This window comes from Vanessa cardui, chromosome 2 (genome assembly GCF_905220365.1).
Source record: "Vanessa cardui chromosome 2, ilVanCard2.1, whole genome shotgun sequence".
NCBI classification, from domain to species: Eukaryota; Metazoa; Arthropoda; class Insecta; order Lepidoptera; family Nymphalidae; genus Vanessa; species Vanessa cardui.
The window spans coordinates 7307637-7326627 of record NC_061124.1 but is presented as its reverse complement, the minus strand read 5'-3'; the positions used below and the strand labels follow the sequence as shown (position 1 = coordinate 7326627).

Genomic DNA, 18991 nt, shown 5'->3' with positions numbered 1-18991 from the left:
ATATTCAATGTGTCTTTTCAGCTAGTTTTTTTAAATCAGCTACACTCATGGTAAACAATCGAAAAACTTGAAAATTCGTGCCAAATAATTCAAATAATTTTTAACCGCTGAAATATACAAAATTAGAAAATTAATGTCTTATTAATTCTTTGTTGACAGTGTTTTTTATAAAGATATGTATTTGGTATATAATGTATGTATTTATGTATTTCAACAAGTTAGACTAACATTTATATGGATATAAAACTGGATCAAATAGTTTTCAAATGCTTTTTTTTCGGACAAGGGATTTTCTTTATATTAAATATTAATCTTCTAGCAATAAACATTTTCATAACGCACATCTAACTAATCTTACAGTCTGAAGCATTTTTTATATCTTGTACAAAGTACGATTAAGTTTAGTTAATTTTAATAAATTTGACTAACTTCTAGTTAATATTTTTATTCTAGTCAGGATGTAAATTTTTAATATGACATTTTTGAGTACTTTATATTGGTGTTTTATTACCTTTTATAATGTACCCTTACTTCCTACCTACCTTACGGATAGTACGACACAACTTAGATGAGCATCAGCGATTCAATTAAACCGATTACTGCCTATTTATACAACCAATAGAAATAGCTCCCTTTCTCGCCATTCGAAGCCATTCGTTCGTCGCTATAGATTCTCGCGTTAGTTCAACCGGAGAAAATAAATCGGCTTTATTTACATTCCATTGCATTTTCCGATGCTACATCTAAGTTGTGGCGTACTATACTTAATTCGGATGTGATCGGTTTTACGAATTTTGCCGATGCTACATAGCATCATAGCATTCAATGATAGATATTCAATGTTTGTTTCAATTTTTGACGGTTTAATCCTTTTTTTGGAAATCATTAAGACTAAACAGATTCATTATTATTTTTTAAATAATAATATTTATATAAATACTTACAAGAAAAATAATTAAATAATAAAGATATTAAATCTTTTGAATGTCCCTTTTGCGTGGCTAAGGCCTTTTTGGATCTTATTCCACCACGCTGTTCCAATGCAGGTGGATGGAACACGTGTGGCGGAATATAATTGAAACAAGGCAAATACAGGCTTAACCAAAAAGTTTTTCTTTCACCATTGAGCATGAGGTGAATTATTAATTGAACCCGCAATCTTTAGTTAATATGCACGTGTTTTGACTTGTAGGCCATCTCGGCTCAATTTTAATTTTCTTTAATTTTATATTACTACTACTATATGCTACTATATACTTAGCCATCATGTTTACATAAGTTTATCGATAGGCACTCAATAATTGCAATTACAGGCATTAAAAATACAATCAACAATTATAGGCAATAAATACTAATTTTACATTTTCTGCGATTTTAACGGTTTAATAACTCATACTGGAGTGTAATTTACAGTAAGTCAAAACGAATACTTGCATTTCATGTACAGTATATAATAATGAAATATTCATTATTATCTAAATTTTAAGCATAATTATTTTTTTCATTTAATTATTAAAAATATACAGTATATTTACAACCTGTGGAGACTTGGGACGTCCAAACCTTGTACTGCAGTCATTTAAATTTATACAGCGCATGCGTGAATTTCAGTCAGAATCTCAGCTGATCTTACTCCACCCATTGACTTTTACGCTGGCTTGCTAACTGAATGTTTTCGTATTTTTATACAAACATTTAGATAGTAATTCGTCTTGTATGTGTAGTTAGTATCGAGACCTGGAGTGTGTAATTGATCGGTTTTAAAGGAAACTTACGTTCGATATAAAAATGAAAGCAGCAGCGATGTCAGTCTGGATTTTTATAAATCTTCTTTGTTTTGGAATGTGTGGTTATTTATACTTGATTTGGTCTCAATATTGGATGAGTTTAGAAAAGCAAAGATTATTTAGTAAATCGCATGTAGCCCCTCAGAAGAATGGCATATCAGGAATAAGTTATCAAGAGAATTTTTCAGAAAACATGATATCAAACGCAGTGTTAAATGTATCGTTGCTAAAAGTTGATTCTGTACGTAAAAGATCCGTAGTTGCTTTTAAAACTGGTCAAATGTTACAATGGTCTAACAAATCGTATGGGACGCAGGTTCGTCCGTCCAATAACATCGTGGTGAGGAGTCGCGGCAGTCCGAGGTTCCCAAACATACACAAAGCTATATTGGAGTTCGATAGCGACAAATACGTCTGTAATGACCTTACTACATTAGAATGCGAGTCGAAAACGGCTGAATTCAAGGAGTTACTATTGAAAGAGTTCCATCGAGTGTTGATGAGTGACAGCAAAGTGTTTACATCAGGTCTGGAGTCGCAGAACCCGTACGATGTCAAATACGACAGAGGGTATGTTAAGCAGCTTTCTAGAGGGGAAATATTGTGCGCGCTTGGGAAAGTCGCTATGCGAACAGTCGAATCAGAAGATGAACCCTTCGCGAGCTTGGGTTATAAAATTCCGAAAGATCCGTTACAGAAGCATCGTACGTTTAATACTTGTGCAATTGTGACCAGCGCTGGAGCTCTTCTTGGATCACGTTTGGGAGAGTTTATTGGTGAGTATAAAGCTCTTTTTAATCTTAACTATATTTTTGATACAAATCAAACTCAAATATTAATTAAGATAATGTTTAATAGTTTTGTTTTTGTCGATAAGTTGATGTAAGCCCCGTTAGAGAAAAGCAAAATACAATTAAATAACTTTGAACATCATTTTCGAAAGATGAATCAGATATCAAGAGTGTTCCATATTGACTTATTATTTCCTTTACAGTTATCGACACCAAAGTCCAATTGGTAACAAGCTTTACTAATTCATTTTTCTCGTTAAGCAGAGAGCAATAACATAAAACGAGGACGAATAGATTATTTTAAGTTGATGTTTTAGTCATGGCTTTAAAGTACTACAGCTCTCTTTAAAATAATATCAAGGTCGAATTTCAGTGAAATGTTTCAACATGTAACGTTTGACGATGTAACATTTTTGACGTTTCATTTTGCTATGCGTACGGGATTGTTTTTGTCTTTTTTCTAAATAGTCTTTAATTCTTCGTCTCCTCGTATGATATACACCTTTGATAATCTACAGGATGTGATCGGTAGTACGATGTTAGGTGATCGACCGGTATTGTGCAGCTATCGCATCGGATCTTTGCTTTGTGAACGCATTGTCATGCGCAGGCGGCTCTGTTCGACGAACGACCCAAATCGTATGCGAATTACATGAATTATTATTGTTCACGGGACTTCACTTATTACTCACGGTCGCAAATCACAGTAGACAACTAGGTACCTTTATTATTTACCGACTATTCATTACAATAGGAAATTGTGGTTATTAAACATATGAATCAACTATTAAGGAAGCTTCATAAGGTCTAAATGTGAATAAAATATTAAAAAATATATAAATGAGGAAATCGTATGTTTAATACGTACAATACTAGAAGTCATCACGTTTGTTGATTTGCTAATTAAACAAAATATTTATCAATGTTCCGACATAAGCAGTATGTATTTAAGGAGGAAATTAATGATCAGTTATGTAAGTTTTGGATTTGATTAATTTGGTTGTTACCACAGAGGGTACTATTGGTAACTTGTATGATTTAAAAAAATAGAAAAAATATATGGTGGTAAAAATTTTTGGAAAAACATTAACGATATTGGCACTACTAAAACAACAATCAAACGTCAATTTCGCAAAACAATAAAAGCTAAGCTAGTTTTTATGTGGAGTTTCTGCAACCTATATTTTTAACTGGAGATTGTTTGAGAGCTTGCAACTTCTATACTACTTGGCGCCTTCATTTCACTTGAGCCACTGTTTGTACTAATTATAAATTTGTCTTTTATGCATCTACTGTTTCACAAATATAAATGTTTCTATAAATACTTGTGTTCGTGTGTAATTTAGCGATCATTCATGTCCGGCTACCATTATGCATGGTCGTCAGATAGTGATCATACCATGTAAGTATTTTATTATGCGTCGATCACTTGATTTATTCATGATCATCGCAATCTAAGCTCGCAGAAACAACGTCTCGATATGCTGATATGGTTGTCTAAGCGATGTTATGGCGCCGACAGCCGGCGCCTCTGCATTGTATCTGTAAAACCCACGCGTCCCCACTGGAAAATACAAAGTAACACTAAGAAAAAGCTTCTATCATGATATGGAGATAAATAGGTAATAGGGAAATCGGAAATCAAATTTGTCTGATACATTACATCTTGGTCTGTTTATTTTAATTAATTTGTTATATTTTCTTTCCATTTAGTTGATAATATTTTACTTCAAACGTTAAATTAACGTAAGTTTATAGGTTTATAAGTTTTAAAATTATTCAAAATTAAACGAATACTTTAATCTTTAATTGGGTTTAATGTTGATTATTATGAATGTATATGTATAACATAGAATTGCAAAATACATATGTATTAGAAAATAGCTTTTGTAGTATCATTGTTTTGAACGCAACTTTACGTTCATTGCTTCTCCCATTTTTATTGGAATAAAAATCTAAATATAGGTATTTTATTCAAGTGAGCAATAAAATATTTTGAAATCGTTATTTTACAAAATCATTATCGTTATCATTACATAGTACAAAACAAAGTCGTTTACCGCTCTCTGTCAATATGTATGCTTGTATCTTTAAAATTACGCAAAGGATTAAGATGCGGTTTTTTTAAATAGATAGAGTGTTCGAGAGGAAGGTTTTTGTATATAATTCATGAATAGTTAACAAACACTGATCATTTTAGAAGTTTCTAATGTAATGTCGTAAATAAAAAAAAACCCATACGAAGCCTGGGCGGGTACCACCGTTAGTAATTATATTTTATGCTTCTGTTCATCAATTAACAGTTAGTTTTAATTTAGCTTTCCGATATAAATAAATAAAAAAAATACAACTTTGTCCGTCCGACTTTCCTAAGAGGCTAAACATTATTTACACATTTAGTTGTTTTATACATTTTCTTTAACTTAAAAATTTCATATACCTAAGTACAAAATATATTAAATATTTTGTACTTAGGTACATGAAATTTTTATCTGTAAAATTAATGATCCTTTCGACTGAAACGTGAATTAAGCAAAAAAAAGTAACATTTTCCTTGTACTTTTTTGAAAAAGTAAAACAGTTAAGTACTTAATTTTCCTTATAAAAAGATTTCGATCTATAATTTTGCGTAGTAATATCATTAGATTTTTAAAGTACGACGAAACACAAATCGTAAAGACGACAAAAGATGATTCATAAAAAAAGTCCTTAGGTATATTATTTTAGTTGGATTGTGTTAGTCATTTGCACATGTCTTTGTCCTTAGTCGAAAGCTGCGATAAACGTACTTTGGAATAAACATTTGTGTTTATACAATTATAGCCTCTATTTCCAGACAATAAGGCTTTATGGAAAGTTGTTTTTTTACATATTACACTGTACACCTTAGATTTTGAAAAAGACAATGGAGGCGACCAAAACATGTGTAATTCCTCTTACTCCTGTAGAAAAAACCCACGGTTTGCGTAAGTATACAGTCAAATGTATGATTTGTTTTTTTTTTTATCTACTTTTAAAGACTTTTAGTCAGGGTAGTGACGCGGACGTTTCAAATTGCCGGTCCATTAAATAATGTATATTTGTTCTGGATGCTGATATACCTACTTTCAAACAAATTTTTATTTTACTCTTTTTAGATCTATCTGTATATTTTTACAAAAAACTTTTCATATTTTTTATGTAAAATAAAAAAAAACGATTTATAAATTAAACTAATTATATGAGCATTAATATTGTATGAATTATTTTGAGCAGGTGTCGAACCTCGTTATTTGTATAACTACGTAACGTTTGTATTTTAAATATTTGCATATTTAAAATACAAAAGTATATTATATGTATAGATCAGTGTTGGGCAAATTTTAATTGCAAGAACAATTAAAGATTAACAACTAATTAATTGTTAATTGTTACTAATACAGTTAACAATTAATCAATTGTAATTGTGGAAAATCACAACTAACAATTAATTAATTGTTAACTGTATTAGTAACAATTAACAATTAATTAATTTTTAATTGTTTTGTTAATTTTAATTAAAAAATAACAATTAAAAATACTGCTATAATATAAAGCTGGTATATATAAATATACAATATACCCGTGTGGTTCCGGGTAGTAGAATAGTGCCCCCATCTTTTCATGTAGTTAAATAAATATGTTAGCAACAAATAAAAGACTTGAACGAAGACGACGACTTGAAATGTTTTTGTTTTACACCTACGCTGCGGAAATATTGATCAGTGCAACTTTATATTATATAATATAAAAATGAACACTTTTTTTTCTGTGGAAAGAGAGATTTAGAAAAAATAAGCTATACTTAAGAGCCTTTGACCACATTTTTATTCGTCTGAAGTCTAATACTTATAGCTTAATTTTCCTAAATCTTTACTAATTTCATTTTGATATATAAAGTTAATTGTTAGTTTTAATTGTTTTATAAAACAATTAAAAAAGTTAATTGCAATTATTTTAATTGTTGCAATTGACATACGTTAATCAAATTAATTTAATTGCAAGGTGCAATTAAAAGTGTAATTGCGATTAATTTAATTGTAATTAATTTAATTGCAATTACTTTTTTAGTCAATTAATAAAATAATTGACAATTGCTTGATTAATGCCCAACACTGGTATAGATTTATATTAAACTAGCTGTATCGCAATTTCGTCCGTGATTGACCGTCATTTGATTTTAACAAATTAAGTTATTTTTGTACCAAGCTAAGCTACTCCTTATTATATCAGCTATGTACCAGAGTTCCGTCAAAATTGATTCCAGAGATTAGCCGAAACAAACAGACAGACACAAATTAAAAAAAGTTGTATATGTGCCGTGTGCATATTACAAACAGACACTCCAGTTTTATTATATGTATAGACAGGTTTTTGCGTTTGAGGGGTACGTTGTCAGGTGTTAGGCATAAAGAAGTATCCTATGGCCTCGGAGGTCAAGCTTGCTTCATACCAAATTTCATCAGATACGGTTTAGTGGTTCGACCGTGAAAGAACTTCAGACACACAGACAGACAGAGTTAGTTTCGCATTTACAATATTAGTTATATTTATAAAATCGTTTTTTTTTTATGGAATAGGTTGGCGGACGAGCATATGAGCCACCTAATGGTAAGTGATCATCATCACCCATAGACAATGACGCTGTAAAAAATATTAACTATTCCTTACATCGTCAATGCGCCACCAACCTTGGGAACTAAGATGTTATGTCCCTTGTGCCTGTAGTTACACGGGCTCACTCACCCTTCAAACAGGAACACAACAATACTGAGTACTGTTATTTGGCGGTAGAATAACTGATGAGTGGGTGGTACCTACCCAGACGGGCTTGCACAAAGCCCTACCACCAAGTAAAGCGACAGGTAAATAGAATCATATTTAAACTAGCTACGTTGTTGTAGTAGAAAATGACAAAAGACCCTTACTTACTACCGGTCATAAATTATGTACATTGTAACCTCAACTGCAAGTCATCGCCCACACGTTCATAATCAGTGCATAATTTATAGTTCGTTTGCTATCGTGCATATATTATCTATATAGCCTTAGCCATGAAAAAATACTAAAGGATGTTGTGAAAAAAATCAAGGAAATTTATTTAAAAATAATGACAGATGCGACGAATGTAACTTACAATTGTAAAAAACAGAAAATCTTTTAATTTGCACTCGGATATTAAACAATTATGATTGAGAATAAAATAAAATATTTTCTTCTTAATTTATACTATAAAGAACAATTTGCAATCAATAAACTCTGAAACTGCACTTTATATATATTATTATTATTTTCTTCATTAAGTAATGCCTTTATCCAGCAGTAAAAAAGTTTTGTTTCAGTATGTATAGAATATCACACGTGTGAAGCTGTGACCAGCCAGTATTGTATAAACTTATATTTTGTTCACTTCTGGTATACACAATGAGGTCTGTGTGAATAATTATTTAAAAAAGTGACAGTTGCGGGTAGGGTCAAATAAAATTAAAGGTATTTATCTAAATAAATTCTTAATAACGCCCACGACCGAAAGTACGAAGTCTTATTGCTTTTGTCGGGGAAATAAAAATAAATAAATAATTATATTAATTTAATTATACAAAAAAAAAATAAGTTTGTAGAATTTCAATTTAAATTGATTCGAGATTCAAAGCTTAAAATTAATTTAAATTTATTTATTTTCCGCTTGAGATTTGTTTGAAAATGCAATTAAAATTCCTGAGTCATTTTTACTAGAGCTAATACGTTATTGGCATTTAAAGAATGGGAAAATCTCGGCTGCTGTTGGAAATTTATAACCAGATAATAAAAGATATATTTTTTGTTATTTAATTAGTATTCGTTAATAACAGCTTTATAGGGCATATTTTACAGAAACAATGGGCAGAACATTTACATGTCAACGCTCAGTTTTATCTATTATTAAATATTTTTTTGCTCACGCGAACGCTTTGTAAACGAAGTAAAGCTTGTATAAAAATAATTATAATAAAATCTTAAAATAATATAATTTTCTGACATATTTGGTGGGCTGAGTGCATAAAGTTTTTAAAAAAAATTGGTATGTTTTTTTTTACAAAGTGTCAAATACATAAAAAGTTAAGGTTAAATATATAATGCTGTGATGAAAACTTCATGGTATTTAATTATCATATTATTAAATATTACATCATGTAAAATGGATATGTTTGAGGTTTCAAAATTGCTATAAATAATTCCACATAAAAAATGACTCTTTGCTTACGGTAATTTAGTTATGTAAGTGGTGCATACTACAATTAAGAATTACAAAAACGTTAATAATATAGTTAAAATTAAAAAATATATATTTTATAAATTATATATATTTTTAATTTTAAAAATGAAAATTTTCATAAATCGTGACATCACAAATAAACACATTAGTTTGAGTTTATGTTAAAAAGTAAGTGAACTCAATAATAGATAATTACTTACTGTTTTTTTTTTTAAATAGATTGTAATTATCAGACGTTTATCGCAAATAGGTTTGTTTACTTCTATTGTTCGGTTTCTTAATATATAATAAGTAATAAACATAATATTATGTGTATTTTTGTTTGTCAAAGGTGTTTCGGTATTTTCAGTGTTTCCTAACCGGTTTAATGGAGCGTAAAATTAAATAAGTTATCGTCTTTCAAGGCCTCTATCGCTTTGTATGATAGACTTAGGATTGCAGTGCTAGTAATCGGACGGTATTGTATCAGAATACACAAAGACACCGAAAAAAAAAATGTATTACAATTATTTTATTCAATAGTTACGGAATAGTTTTAGAGTATTGCTCGTAAATATTTTGATTACTTACTATAGAATCTAATAACTTACGTAAAGAACAAATAATATTCTATACAATTTCATTTCTAATTATATAGTCGCGTATTTTAATAATATTTCAGTCTGAAGTTATTGTTCTTAAGTTATCTAAGGTTTCAAGTGTGCCGCTGGATGGTAAGTGAGAACTTTTCATACACAATCTCAATATAACAGATATGGACTGTCATAACAATCAATGTGTCCCAATACAAAATCAGGGAATTAAGATTTTGTATTGGTTGTAATCACACTGGCTCACTAATTCTTCAAACAGGGCCATGACTGAGTTTGCTATTTGTTGGTAAAATATGTAATGCTTGAGTACTCTATCAATGAGTAAATTTATCAATTTTTATTTCAGATTCTCACGATATGGTTTTGAGATTCAATAACGCGCCGACAGAAAATTACACTGAAGATGTTGGATCGAAAACAACATTCCGTATACTTAATTCACAGGTAATTAAAATTACTTAAATTATAATATGTTTCAGCTTTATAATAAATATTGACAAGATTATTACATTTATTTATTATTTATACAAGATTAACCTATTGAGGCGTGGCACTCCATCGGAATGTCACAGGGGCTACAGTTATCACTTGATGATGGATGGATAGATGAGAAACAGTATAATATTTCTTTTAAGTTCAAAAGGTAACAGTTCGCGCTTAAGTCAATTAACAAAACAAAAGGTGAAATCTTTAAAATGGACTGCATGGACATGAATGAACCACCAGTGTTCTTTACAAAGAGCTCTTTAACCAACGTAATACCTTAAATTAGTCTATTAAGTTATTTATAAGCATTTTTCACGCGAGCAAAACCGCCAGCAACATCTAGTATTGTATAGAAATGATATGTGTACGTTTATGATTTGGTGGTAAAAAATAATTTATTTTAATACTCTTAAATCTCTCTTAAATGAAGACAATCTACTTCATTTTCAAGTCTGTATAACCAAAGAATTACTAATAGAACTTTTATTACCAACGCGAAGTCACGATAAATCGTTAGTTATTTTTTTATAATTCGATGCAGATACATTGCAATATTTAAATTATAATTAATATATATTAAGAAAAAAACATCGTCAATCATAAATAATTGTTTTAATTGTTTTTACTTTTCATAATTAACTTTAGCTTTCCATTATTTCCGCAGTTTTTATTATATAAGAATAAAAGGCAACTATAAAAATAATCCAGTTTATTGCTCGTCTGAGTATTTATTTGTATTATATTTTAAAGTAGCGGTTGGTTTCATGCGGCCTTACTGGCGTGAATATGTTGAAGCCTGTTCTACTAACAATGATGTACAGTCTTCCCAGAAGATCGAGGAAAATAAATATGATTCGCATACAGATCGATTCCTTAGTTTTAAGATTACTGGCAAACTACAAATAAAAAAAAAAAAAACTACTCATGAAATCGTTTCTTTCAATACTCTTCAAGTATGAAAATATGAATATTTTTTTTTCTATAAGTGCGTTTTTTTATCAATGATTATATTTTACATCGAGATGGCCCAGTGGTTAGAACGCGTGCATCTTAACCGATGGTTGCGGGTTCAAACCCAGGCAAGCACCGCTGTTTCATGTGCTTAATTTGTCTTTATAATTCATCTCGTACTCAGCGGTGAAGGAAAACATCGTGAGGAAACCTGCATGTGACAAATTTCATAGAAATTCTGCTACATGTGCATTCCACCAACCCGCATTGGAACAGCGTGGTGGAATATGTTCCGAACCTTCTCCTCAAATGGAGAGGAGGCCTTTGGCCCAGTAGTGGGAATCTACAGGCTGTTGTTGTTTGTTGTTGTTGTATATTTTACAATAGTACGTTAGGCCAGACGTACATATTGGCAGTATAAGTAACATTAATCATCCTAATCACCAATAACGCGTCAACTATAAGTTATATGCTATTTCTCTAGTGCTTGCAATTATACAGGATTACTCGCCATTTGTACTGAAATACAGAAACACAAATTGTTACTAGATTTTTTTTTTTATTATTTCGAGTAAATGGAAAATTAAAAAAAATATATTGTAATTGCTGAATAAAATGTAATAATTTACCTCGCATGGGGTGCAAATTATTAACTTATATTATCATTTTCAGGTTGCTACTAAGCCAGAGTATAAGTTTTTGAGTGATCCGATGTACAAAAATATTTCTATAATTATATGGGATCCCGCGAATTATTCATCGCCCCTAGATGAGTGGTATCGTCACCCAGATTTTCCAGTTTTTCATGTGTATAAAAAGTAATTTCTCGTTATAAGCAATTACTATTACTGATTTACATATAAAAACTTAGTCTTAAAAATATTTTTGTTTGTTTGTAACCAACATATATTATTTATTTAATCAATAAATATTAAATTCAAGTTCATATTAAATATAACACAAAAAAGGTTTTAATCTGTTATCGTATAAAAAATACAATTTGCACAAATTGTATTTCAGTTTGCTGGAAACGCAACCGGGAGCTGATGTGCATCTTTTGTATCCTCAAGTTTTGTGGGATCTGTGGACTGTACTCCAAGACTCATCGCCTTACCGTTTGAGAAGAAATCCTCCTTCATCTGGATTTATAGGTGTGGTTATGTTCCGTTTTATTAAATACTTTAATTATATATTTTATGTCAAAGCAATATTCAATCTATTCGAGTTTTTTTTTGGATTATAGCGTAATAGTAGGTTACTTTGGTTAAATTAAATTTAAACTCAATTAATTTAAGCAATAATTGAGGTGTTACTCATTAATGTTCAGGATTGTGGTTCGCCATTCACCGTTGTAACCGCGTTCGTATGTTCGAGTACGTACCGTCGGTGCATGCGACGCGTCGCTGTCACTACCACGCGAGTGGCGACGACACCGGCTGCACGCTCGGCGCCTGGCACCCACTCGCACAGGAGAAGGCTCTAGCGCACCGTATGAGTGACAACGCCGATCTCGACGTCTTCCAACGAGGCTTCATTGACGTACCCGGAATTAAAGCTGTCCATTGTTAAATATATAGATTTTTCTAACATATCGACTGGTGTCGCGAATGCAATGTCTCATAAACCAATTATCAAATTGCTGAGACTGATAATATCTACATTATTATCTAAGGAAAAGGTATATTTGCATTTTTTTCAACTGTGATTAACGATCGGTAGCTAAATTGTTATTGTGGATATCACTGGCCTTTTATTGTTGGTTTGTGAGGTGCGTTCTGACATCGGTGAACCACAAGATGTACCCTTCATCGTTAAGTGCCAAATTAAGTACCTAATCTGTGTTCTTAATTTTTTGCCAATTGAGTGATTGGTTTTGTAAAAATTTTTTTTTTCGTTATTTATTAAGTATAATTAGATCCTTGGAGTTACAGTGCTTAAGGTAAAACACTCGTTCATGGGAGTTCTTAAAGGTTAAAATAATTGCCAATTTTCTTATTCTTCTTAGACATAGGACAAATAAAAATTTAAACGATTCACTATCGGCTGATTTTTGTGTATGGTTTTTGGTTATATAATACATGAATCAATAAAATTACTTACATTTAGAGGTAAAAAAAGACTTCTAATATTTTGTAAATCAAAATACGAGCTAACTATGATAAGATTTAATTTGTCGAGGTCATTATCTCATTAGTCATCAATTGCACGTATATCGTAGTTCTATTTTAAGATTTAGATTTCTTATTTGGCGTAGAATATGTTTATGTACACTGCCGTAATTATAAGTAATGTAAATGAATATACATTCTGTGACAATAACGACCAGTAGAATAATTGGGAATGGAATGCTTAAACACGAATGAAAAGTGACGATCGGACAGGTTTTTTTTACAGTATGAGATGATCTAAGTAAGTTTTATTATCATACGTAAGAAAGTCCAGTTTAATACTCTTACCGTTATATAAAATAATCTTAGGTAGGTATAAAATGCTGTTACTTACTGTACAACGTACTTAACGCTATCACATCCTTATAAAGATTAATCAAGTTGACGTTTCATTTCAAATTGTTTTTTTTTTTTTAATAATTTGACTGCAGCATAACTTTTATAGTCTGTTAAAACATTTGACACGAAAATCTTGCTTTTTACTTATAAAAAAAAATGTAGTCTATGTAATATCAGCTTTATTAATGCAATATTAAATTAAATACGGTAAACTAAAAAATCTGTCTTCCTAGTTATTATTAAAGGTGCTTAAAGATAATAAAATACACATTTCATTTCGCTATAATAAAACCTTCTAAGTGAAACGAACTTTGTTTTATTTATAAATCAATTATCAAATAACGTTTTCCGCATTAGTTAGAACTTTACAATTATAATAATAGTTGTTTAAATGATAGCAACAGGAACGAACATTTTGTTTTTTTTTTTATGAGATTCATGTAAGGTTATATCAGCCATGAGATGCCCTTGTCTTATCTTATATTTTTAGCGATTTGCCGTCGCGTAGTGGTCAGTAGGTGCTGGCGGAATACTGATGGGTGCTAGGTGTTACTGATTAGTAATTCAGTGCGGGCTTACGGAATTAGCGACATCCGACTTGTGCGTAGTGTGTTGTAAAGACGCGTTATCGTCGTTTTTTTATGGCGAGCCTTTTAAATATTTATTTTTTTTGTTTATAACAGGAAGGTAAGTCTAATAGGTCTCTGGACAATTCCATTTGTAGATTTGCATTGAAATATATGTCGCCTACTATGGTGTTTAAAGTGTTATGCCTGCCTTACTCATCCTTCAAATGAAAAATGGTCAATGTATTATCAAGGAAAAGCAATTGATACCACATTTATTGAATAGGTACACTTTCTATAAGATTCTACTCACGCTTCGGTTCCTATTTTACCAAATAGGTACATATATTATAATTGTTTAATTACTTAATATATATTTAAAAGTTTTACTAATGGTTAGACATATGACCACACATACTGAGTTCAGACTCTAGGTCGATTAAAGAGTGATTGGAAGTTAGTCTGAAAACTCCTGTGCCTCGAAAAGCACGTTGGTCCCGCACTTGGGCTCGTTCCAGTCGTGATATAGGAATAGATCGCGCGTTTGTGCGCTCAAAAGTGTACTATAATATGCCCTGTGTCATCAGCTAGTATTCCTTAAGATTGGCCGCCATTACCGAAGTCAGTCAGATCGAAATCATCATTATAAAATTAGTTAAGTTGGTTATTGTGACAAAATTGAGGAAAATTGAGGTGTTTTATTTGGTAATTTGAAAACTTCTTATTATTATTATAACGCTACATAATATAATACATCGAAACGCGCCTTAAGTGACAACGAGCCCGCACGGGACGACAACAATGCTTCCTCATGTCTGAAGTCGTATTTCTTTATATTTTTATATTGAGACGTATTTTGTGTATTATTTATATGCAGTACACAGTTCATTATGTACTTTAACTGCTAATTACTTAAAATTATAGCGACATCGGAACCATTGTATTTTCCTCATGGTCTTTGTGTTATCGGAGATGAATATGGGGTCAATGGCTCACGGTTTCGTAGAAGAGGCTTCGCGACGTACTCACTTATATCGGTTGCAATATGACATTGGGAATCATTTGAAGGTTTTTAATTAGCATGGCGGGCTATAGTACAAGGAAGTGTTGGAATAGTGCCTAGGCACCCTCTAGCTGGCTTTCGTCCAATGACGAGATAGATAATCAAAAGATAATAGACAATTATATTTTATGCGTGGAAACTATAAATTACAGGGCTTTTATTTATATCTTGTTTGGTTTGTTTCTTATTTATGCAAATATATGCAAGTTTTTTAATAAAATAGTTACCCAGTATATAAGATACGACTTTATAATTAACCAGGTTACTAGGCTGACTTTTATGATGCTATTTTTTTTAAAATTCTTATGAACCAATTTGATATCTAAAAGTTTGTGGTTACCGCAAACTATATTGGTATTGTAACAAATGTAAGTCACTCCTTTCACTCGTCATAGTATCTAATAAGGGACTATCTCTAATGCTTGTAGTTAATCTACCTCACTCAAACTTTAAATGAGAACAAAACAACTGTCACAATGATGATCAGCGAAAGAATTTTTGATGGATGAGTGCCATTTACTAAAAGGGATTTTCATATTATCATAACACTATGTACAAGAAGCAATTGCTTAGTCTGGATTTCAATTGAGAGTTTTATAACCTCAAATTATTTTTTCTAAAAAGACAAGGAGATTATCATTATTTTAACTGCCTTAAAAAAGGAAAAGAGTATGTCCACGTATATTTTAATTTATTCACCGATTTTGATTTTCAATTTTGTGTTGGTTTCAATAAAGATCGAACATGTTTTCGTTATTTTAAATGTCACAATTATTTGACATTTAATTTTTTTTTTACATATGATGCGTATACTCAGGCAAATGATTAAAATAATATTCATAGTGTGACTACAATAAAAGATCCGTATATGAATTGATATTTCGATAAGTGATATAATATATTACTTAGTATTATTCGAAAAACTCTCGTGGCTTTACAAAACGGTAATTATATAAAAAAAGATGCGAATGTTAATAAACAATTGTCTTACACGTGTTTTTAATAAGTGTGCAGAGAGCTACGGAAATGATATTAATTATATGAATGTAGGTACAATCGAAGGCTGTGATGCTTAGGATGCCAATAGTTATTCTTGCATAGTCTTTACGAGAAGACATTCGCAGGCAGACCTGGTAAGCCTCATGCGCATAAAAACAATGAAATGCCACAATGAATACAAATTATCATGATTTATTTATTCCAGACTTGTTTTCATTTTTTTTGTATGAATATGGATTTCACTAATTTACTAGATGTGTAAACACATTAGTGGTTTTCTTTTTGGGATTTATTATATTCTCGTATTTTAATTATAATGGTAATTTAATGTACATTGTTGAAATCATTGTAAGTTTATCTCATTAAAGACTCCTATACAATTCTAATAATTGTTTTATATATATTTTTTTTTATTTACCGAAAATATATAACCATATAAGAAAATATATAGATCCAAACATCAAAATAATCTTTGTTCAAGCAGGCTTTTACAAGCAATTTTGAATCGTCATTTTACAATTAAGTGAAGCTACCACCGGTTCGGAAAGTCGATTCTACTGAGAAGAACCGGCAAGAAACTCAGTAGTTACTCTTTTTCAACATTTAAAAAACATAAACTTAATTTAGTTAAATACAATTATTTAAATTAATATATCCTGCTTGTAAGTCAACAGGTATTAACTCCACGCTTTTTTATCATGTATAAAAATATTAATAATGTACTAATAAATAATGAAATAAGTCTATATGAACATTTGCTTTTGTGCAAACCAAATGTGCATGTTAATATTGTTTATACCTATAAAGATATATGTATCTCCTTGAACGTTACCTCTACTAAATATTAATTTTAAGTGTTTAGTGATAAATTGATGGTGTAACTTTTACAATAAATAATTAAATAAGTGAATGAAGAAGGGTTGGTACGACAATCATGTATTAATTGCCTATTTGCTGATTGATACTTAGCATTGTTATATTCCAGCTATAATGATGAGTGAACCAGTGTACCAACAGTCACAAAGGAAACATCTTAGCTTCATAGGCCGGGGACACATTGGCGATACAAGGAATGATTTATATCGTCTATGGATCGTAGTGATGACTTACCTATTACATGAGGAGGGAGCTGAGTTATAGAGGAATTTACCTCACCGATCTGTGTCGAGGATGTTTTTATTTATTATTATTTTATTCTTTTTCATCGTAGTGAAAGTAAGTTTGACGGTCATTAACATTCAACTGCATCGTGGGTGGACGACGATATAACGGCGCGCGTTCATACTCTTATTAATTCCGACACAAATCGTTAAAACTCTGAGTCATTCTTTAACTAGTCATTTTTCACGACACAATTACTTAAAAACTGATACAACGTCTTCAATTGATACCAATTGATTGCTATTTTTGATATTGTGTCACTGTCTATGTTAATAAACAGAAAACTACGTTGTTTTAAGTTTAAATATTTATAAAATAATAAGAATATGGATAATATATATTTACTTGGTAGTAGGGCTTTGTACTAGCCCGTCTGGGTAGGTACCACTCATCAGATTTTCTTCCGCCAAATAACAGTACTCAGTATTTTTGTGTTCCGGTTTAAAGGGTGAGTGAGCCTGTGTAACTATAGGCACAAGCGACATAACATCTTAGTTCCAAGATTGGTGGCACATTGACGATGTAAAGAATAGTTAATGTTTCTTACAGCGTCTTTGTCAATGGGTGATGGTGACCACTTAACATCAGACGTCCCATATGTTCGTCCGCCAACCTATACCATAAAAATATGTATATATCATTTAAGCAATCACAGTATATACAAAGTTTTTTTATGACTTTTATAACACCCAAGGGCTCATAGTTGCCCGTGCCTTTTTTATCTTTTACTATAATGAAATTTGGAATTTTACAGTTTAATTTTACTGAACATCAGCTGATCTTCGCTGGACATAGTGCTAGTTGTCTCCTTAGAAGACGTGGCAGCTCTGACTTTAAATAATTTTCTTTTTGTTTTTTTTTTCCTTCAAAGATTAATTATTATAAAATTTAATTAATAGGTTTAATATTAATAAAGTAATCGCTAGTCGATTTCTCATAGTTAAACATATTTAAGAGCAAAGTGATCTTCCTCTGTCTTTAAAAAGATATTTTCTTATTCTGCTTCAGTCCCTTATATATTTTTTTAACTATTGTAGAAAGGCAAACAAAGGTAACTTCCGACTTTAAGTAAAAGTATGAACACCATAGAACACCATCGCTGATAACAATGGGATCTAACGTTATGACTTCAGATATGATTCATATCATTATTATCATCATAATTTCATACCGATAAAATATGAAAAAAAATGTCTCTCATCTATAATGATAGAGGTATTTCTTGTCTTTGATACCAAATGTTTTCTAATACTCTAAAAAGTTTAATGATAAAAATAAGTCAACACATAAATGATACTTGAAGTAACGATCCTTTGAGTGAGTGCTACGTCTTATTCTCAGTATCAACTATCATGTGGGTCAAATGTATTTATTTTAATAATACTGATTCATAAAACCAATCTTCGAGGTTTCCCTACTGACGCAGTTCGTTACTCACGTCATAGAAAGCACAAAAAATCATTGCAATTGAACGCTGATTGGGATAAAAGGAAAACCCAATTATAATTTAATAAATTTAAAATAATTAATTGGTTTTATGTGTCATTTTTCATGTCATGTCGTCATAGCCTTTGACCTGCACTTTCACTTACCATTAGGTGGAACGGAATCAAATGCCTACACGAATTGTATAAAAAAATTGTCTAACGCTTACCTACACCAAAAAGTCCTGTAAATATTAAAGAAAGTCACAAGAGTTACATTTTCCACTGTTGGGCAAGAGGCATCTTCCGCGTCACGGTAGCATGCGTAAGCGATCCCGTGGCGCCCGCCGAAAGACGGAGAGGGTACCGCTGGTTTTTTAGTGGGTAAA

At 31.0% G+C, this 18991-nt stretch overlaps 1 protein-coding gene across 1 annotated transcript; it reads left to right on the top strand.

Annotated features, from left to right (window-relative positions):
• The first annotated feature begins 1651 nt into the window (after positions 1-1651).
• On the top strand, positions 1652-13624 carry LOC124539578 (beta-galactoside alpha-2,6-sialyltransferase 2). Its single transcript, XM_047116882.1, has 5 exons — positions 1652-2563; positions 9792-9889; positions 11555-11700; positions 11903-12033; positions 12210-13624. Exons 1-5 carry the CDS (start codon positions 1789-1791, stop codon positions 12449-12451), a joined length of 1392 nt encoding a protein of 463 aa, XP_046972838.1. The 5' UTR covers positions 1652-1788; the 3' UTR covers positions 12452-13624.
• Positions 13625-18991: the final 5367 nt, after the last annotated feature.

Excerpts from the sequence above, each read along its gene's own strand:
- LOC124539578 (XM_047116882.1), top strand. The coding sequence starts at position 1,789 with ATGAAAGCAGCAGCGATGTCAGTCTGGATTTTTATAAATCTTCTTTGT. Across the intron at positions 11,701-11,902 it reads GTTTTTCATGTGTATAAAAA|TTTGCTGGAAACGCAACCGG; the intron begins GTAATTTCTCGT and ends ATTGTATTTCAG. Across the intron at positions 12,034-12,209 it reads TCCTTCATCTGGATTTATAG|GATTGTGGTTCGCCATTCAC; the intron begins GTGTGGTTATGT and ends ATTAATGTTCAG.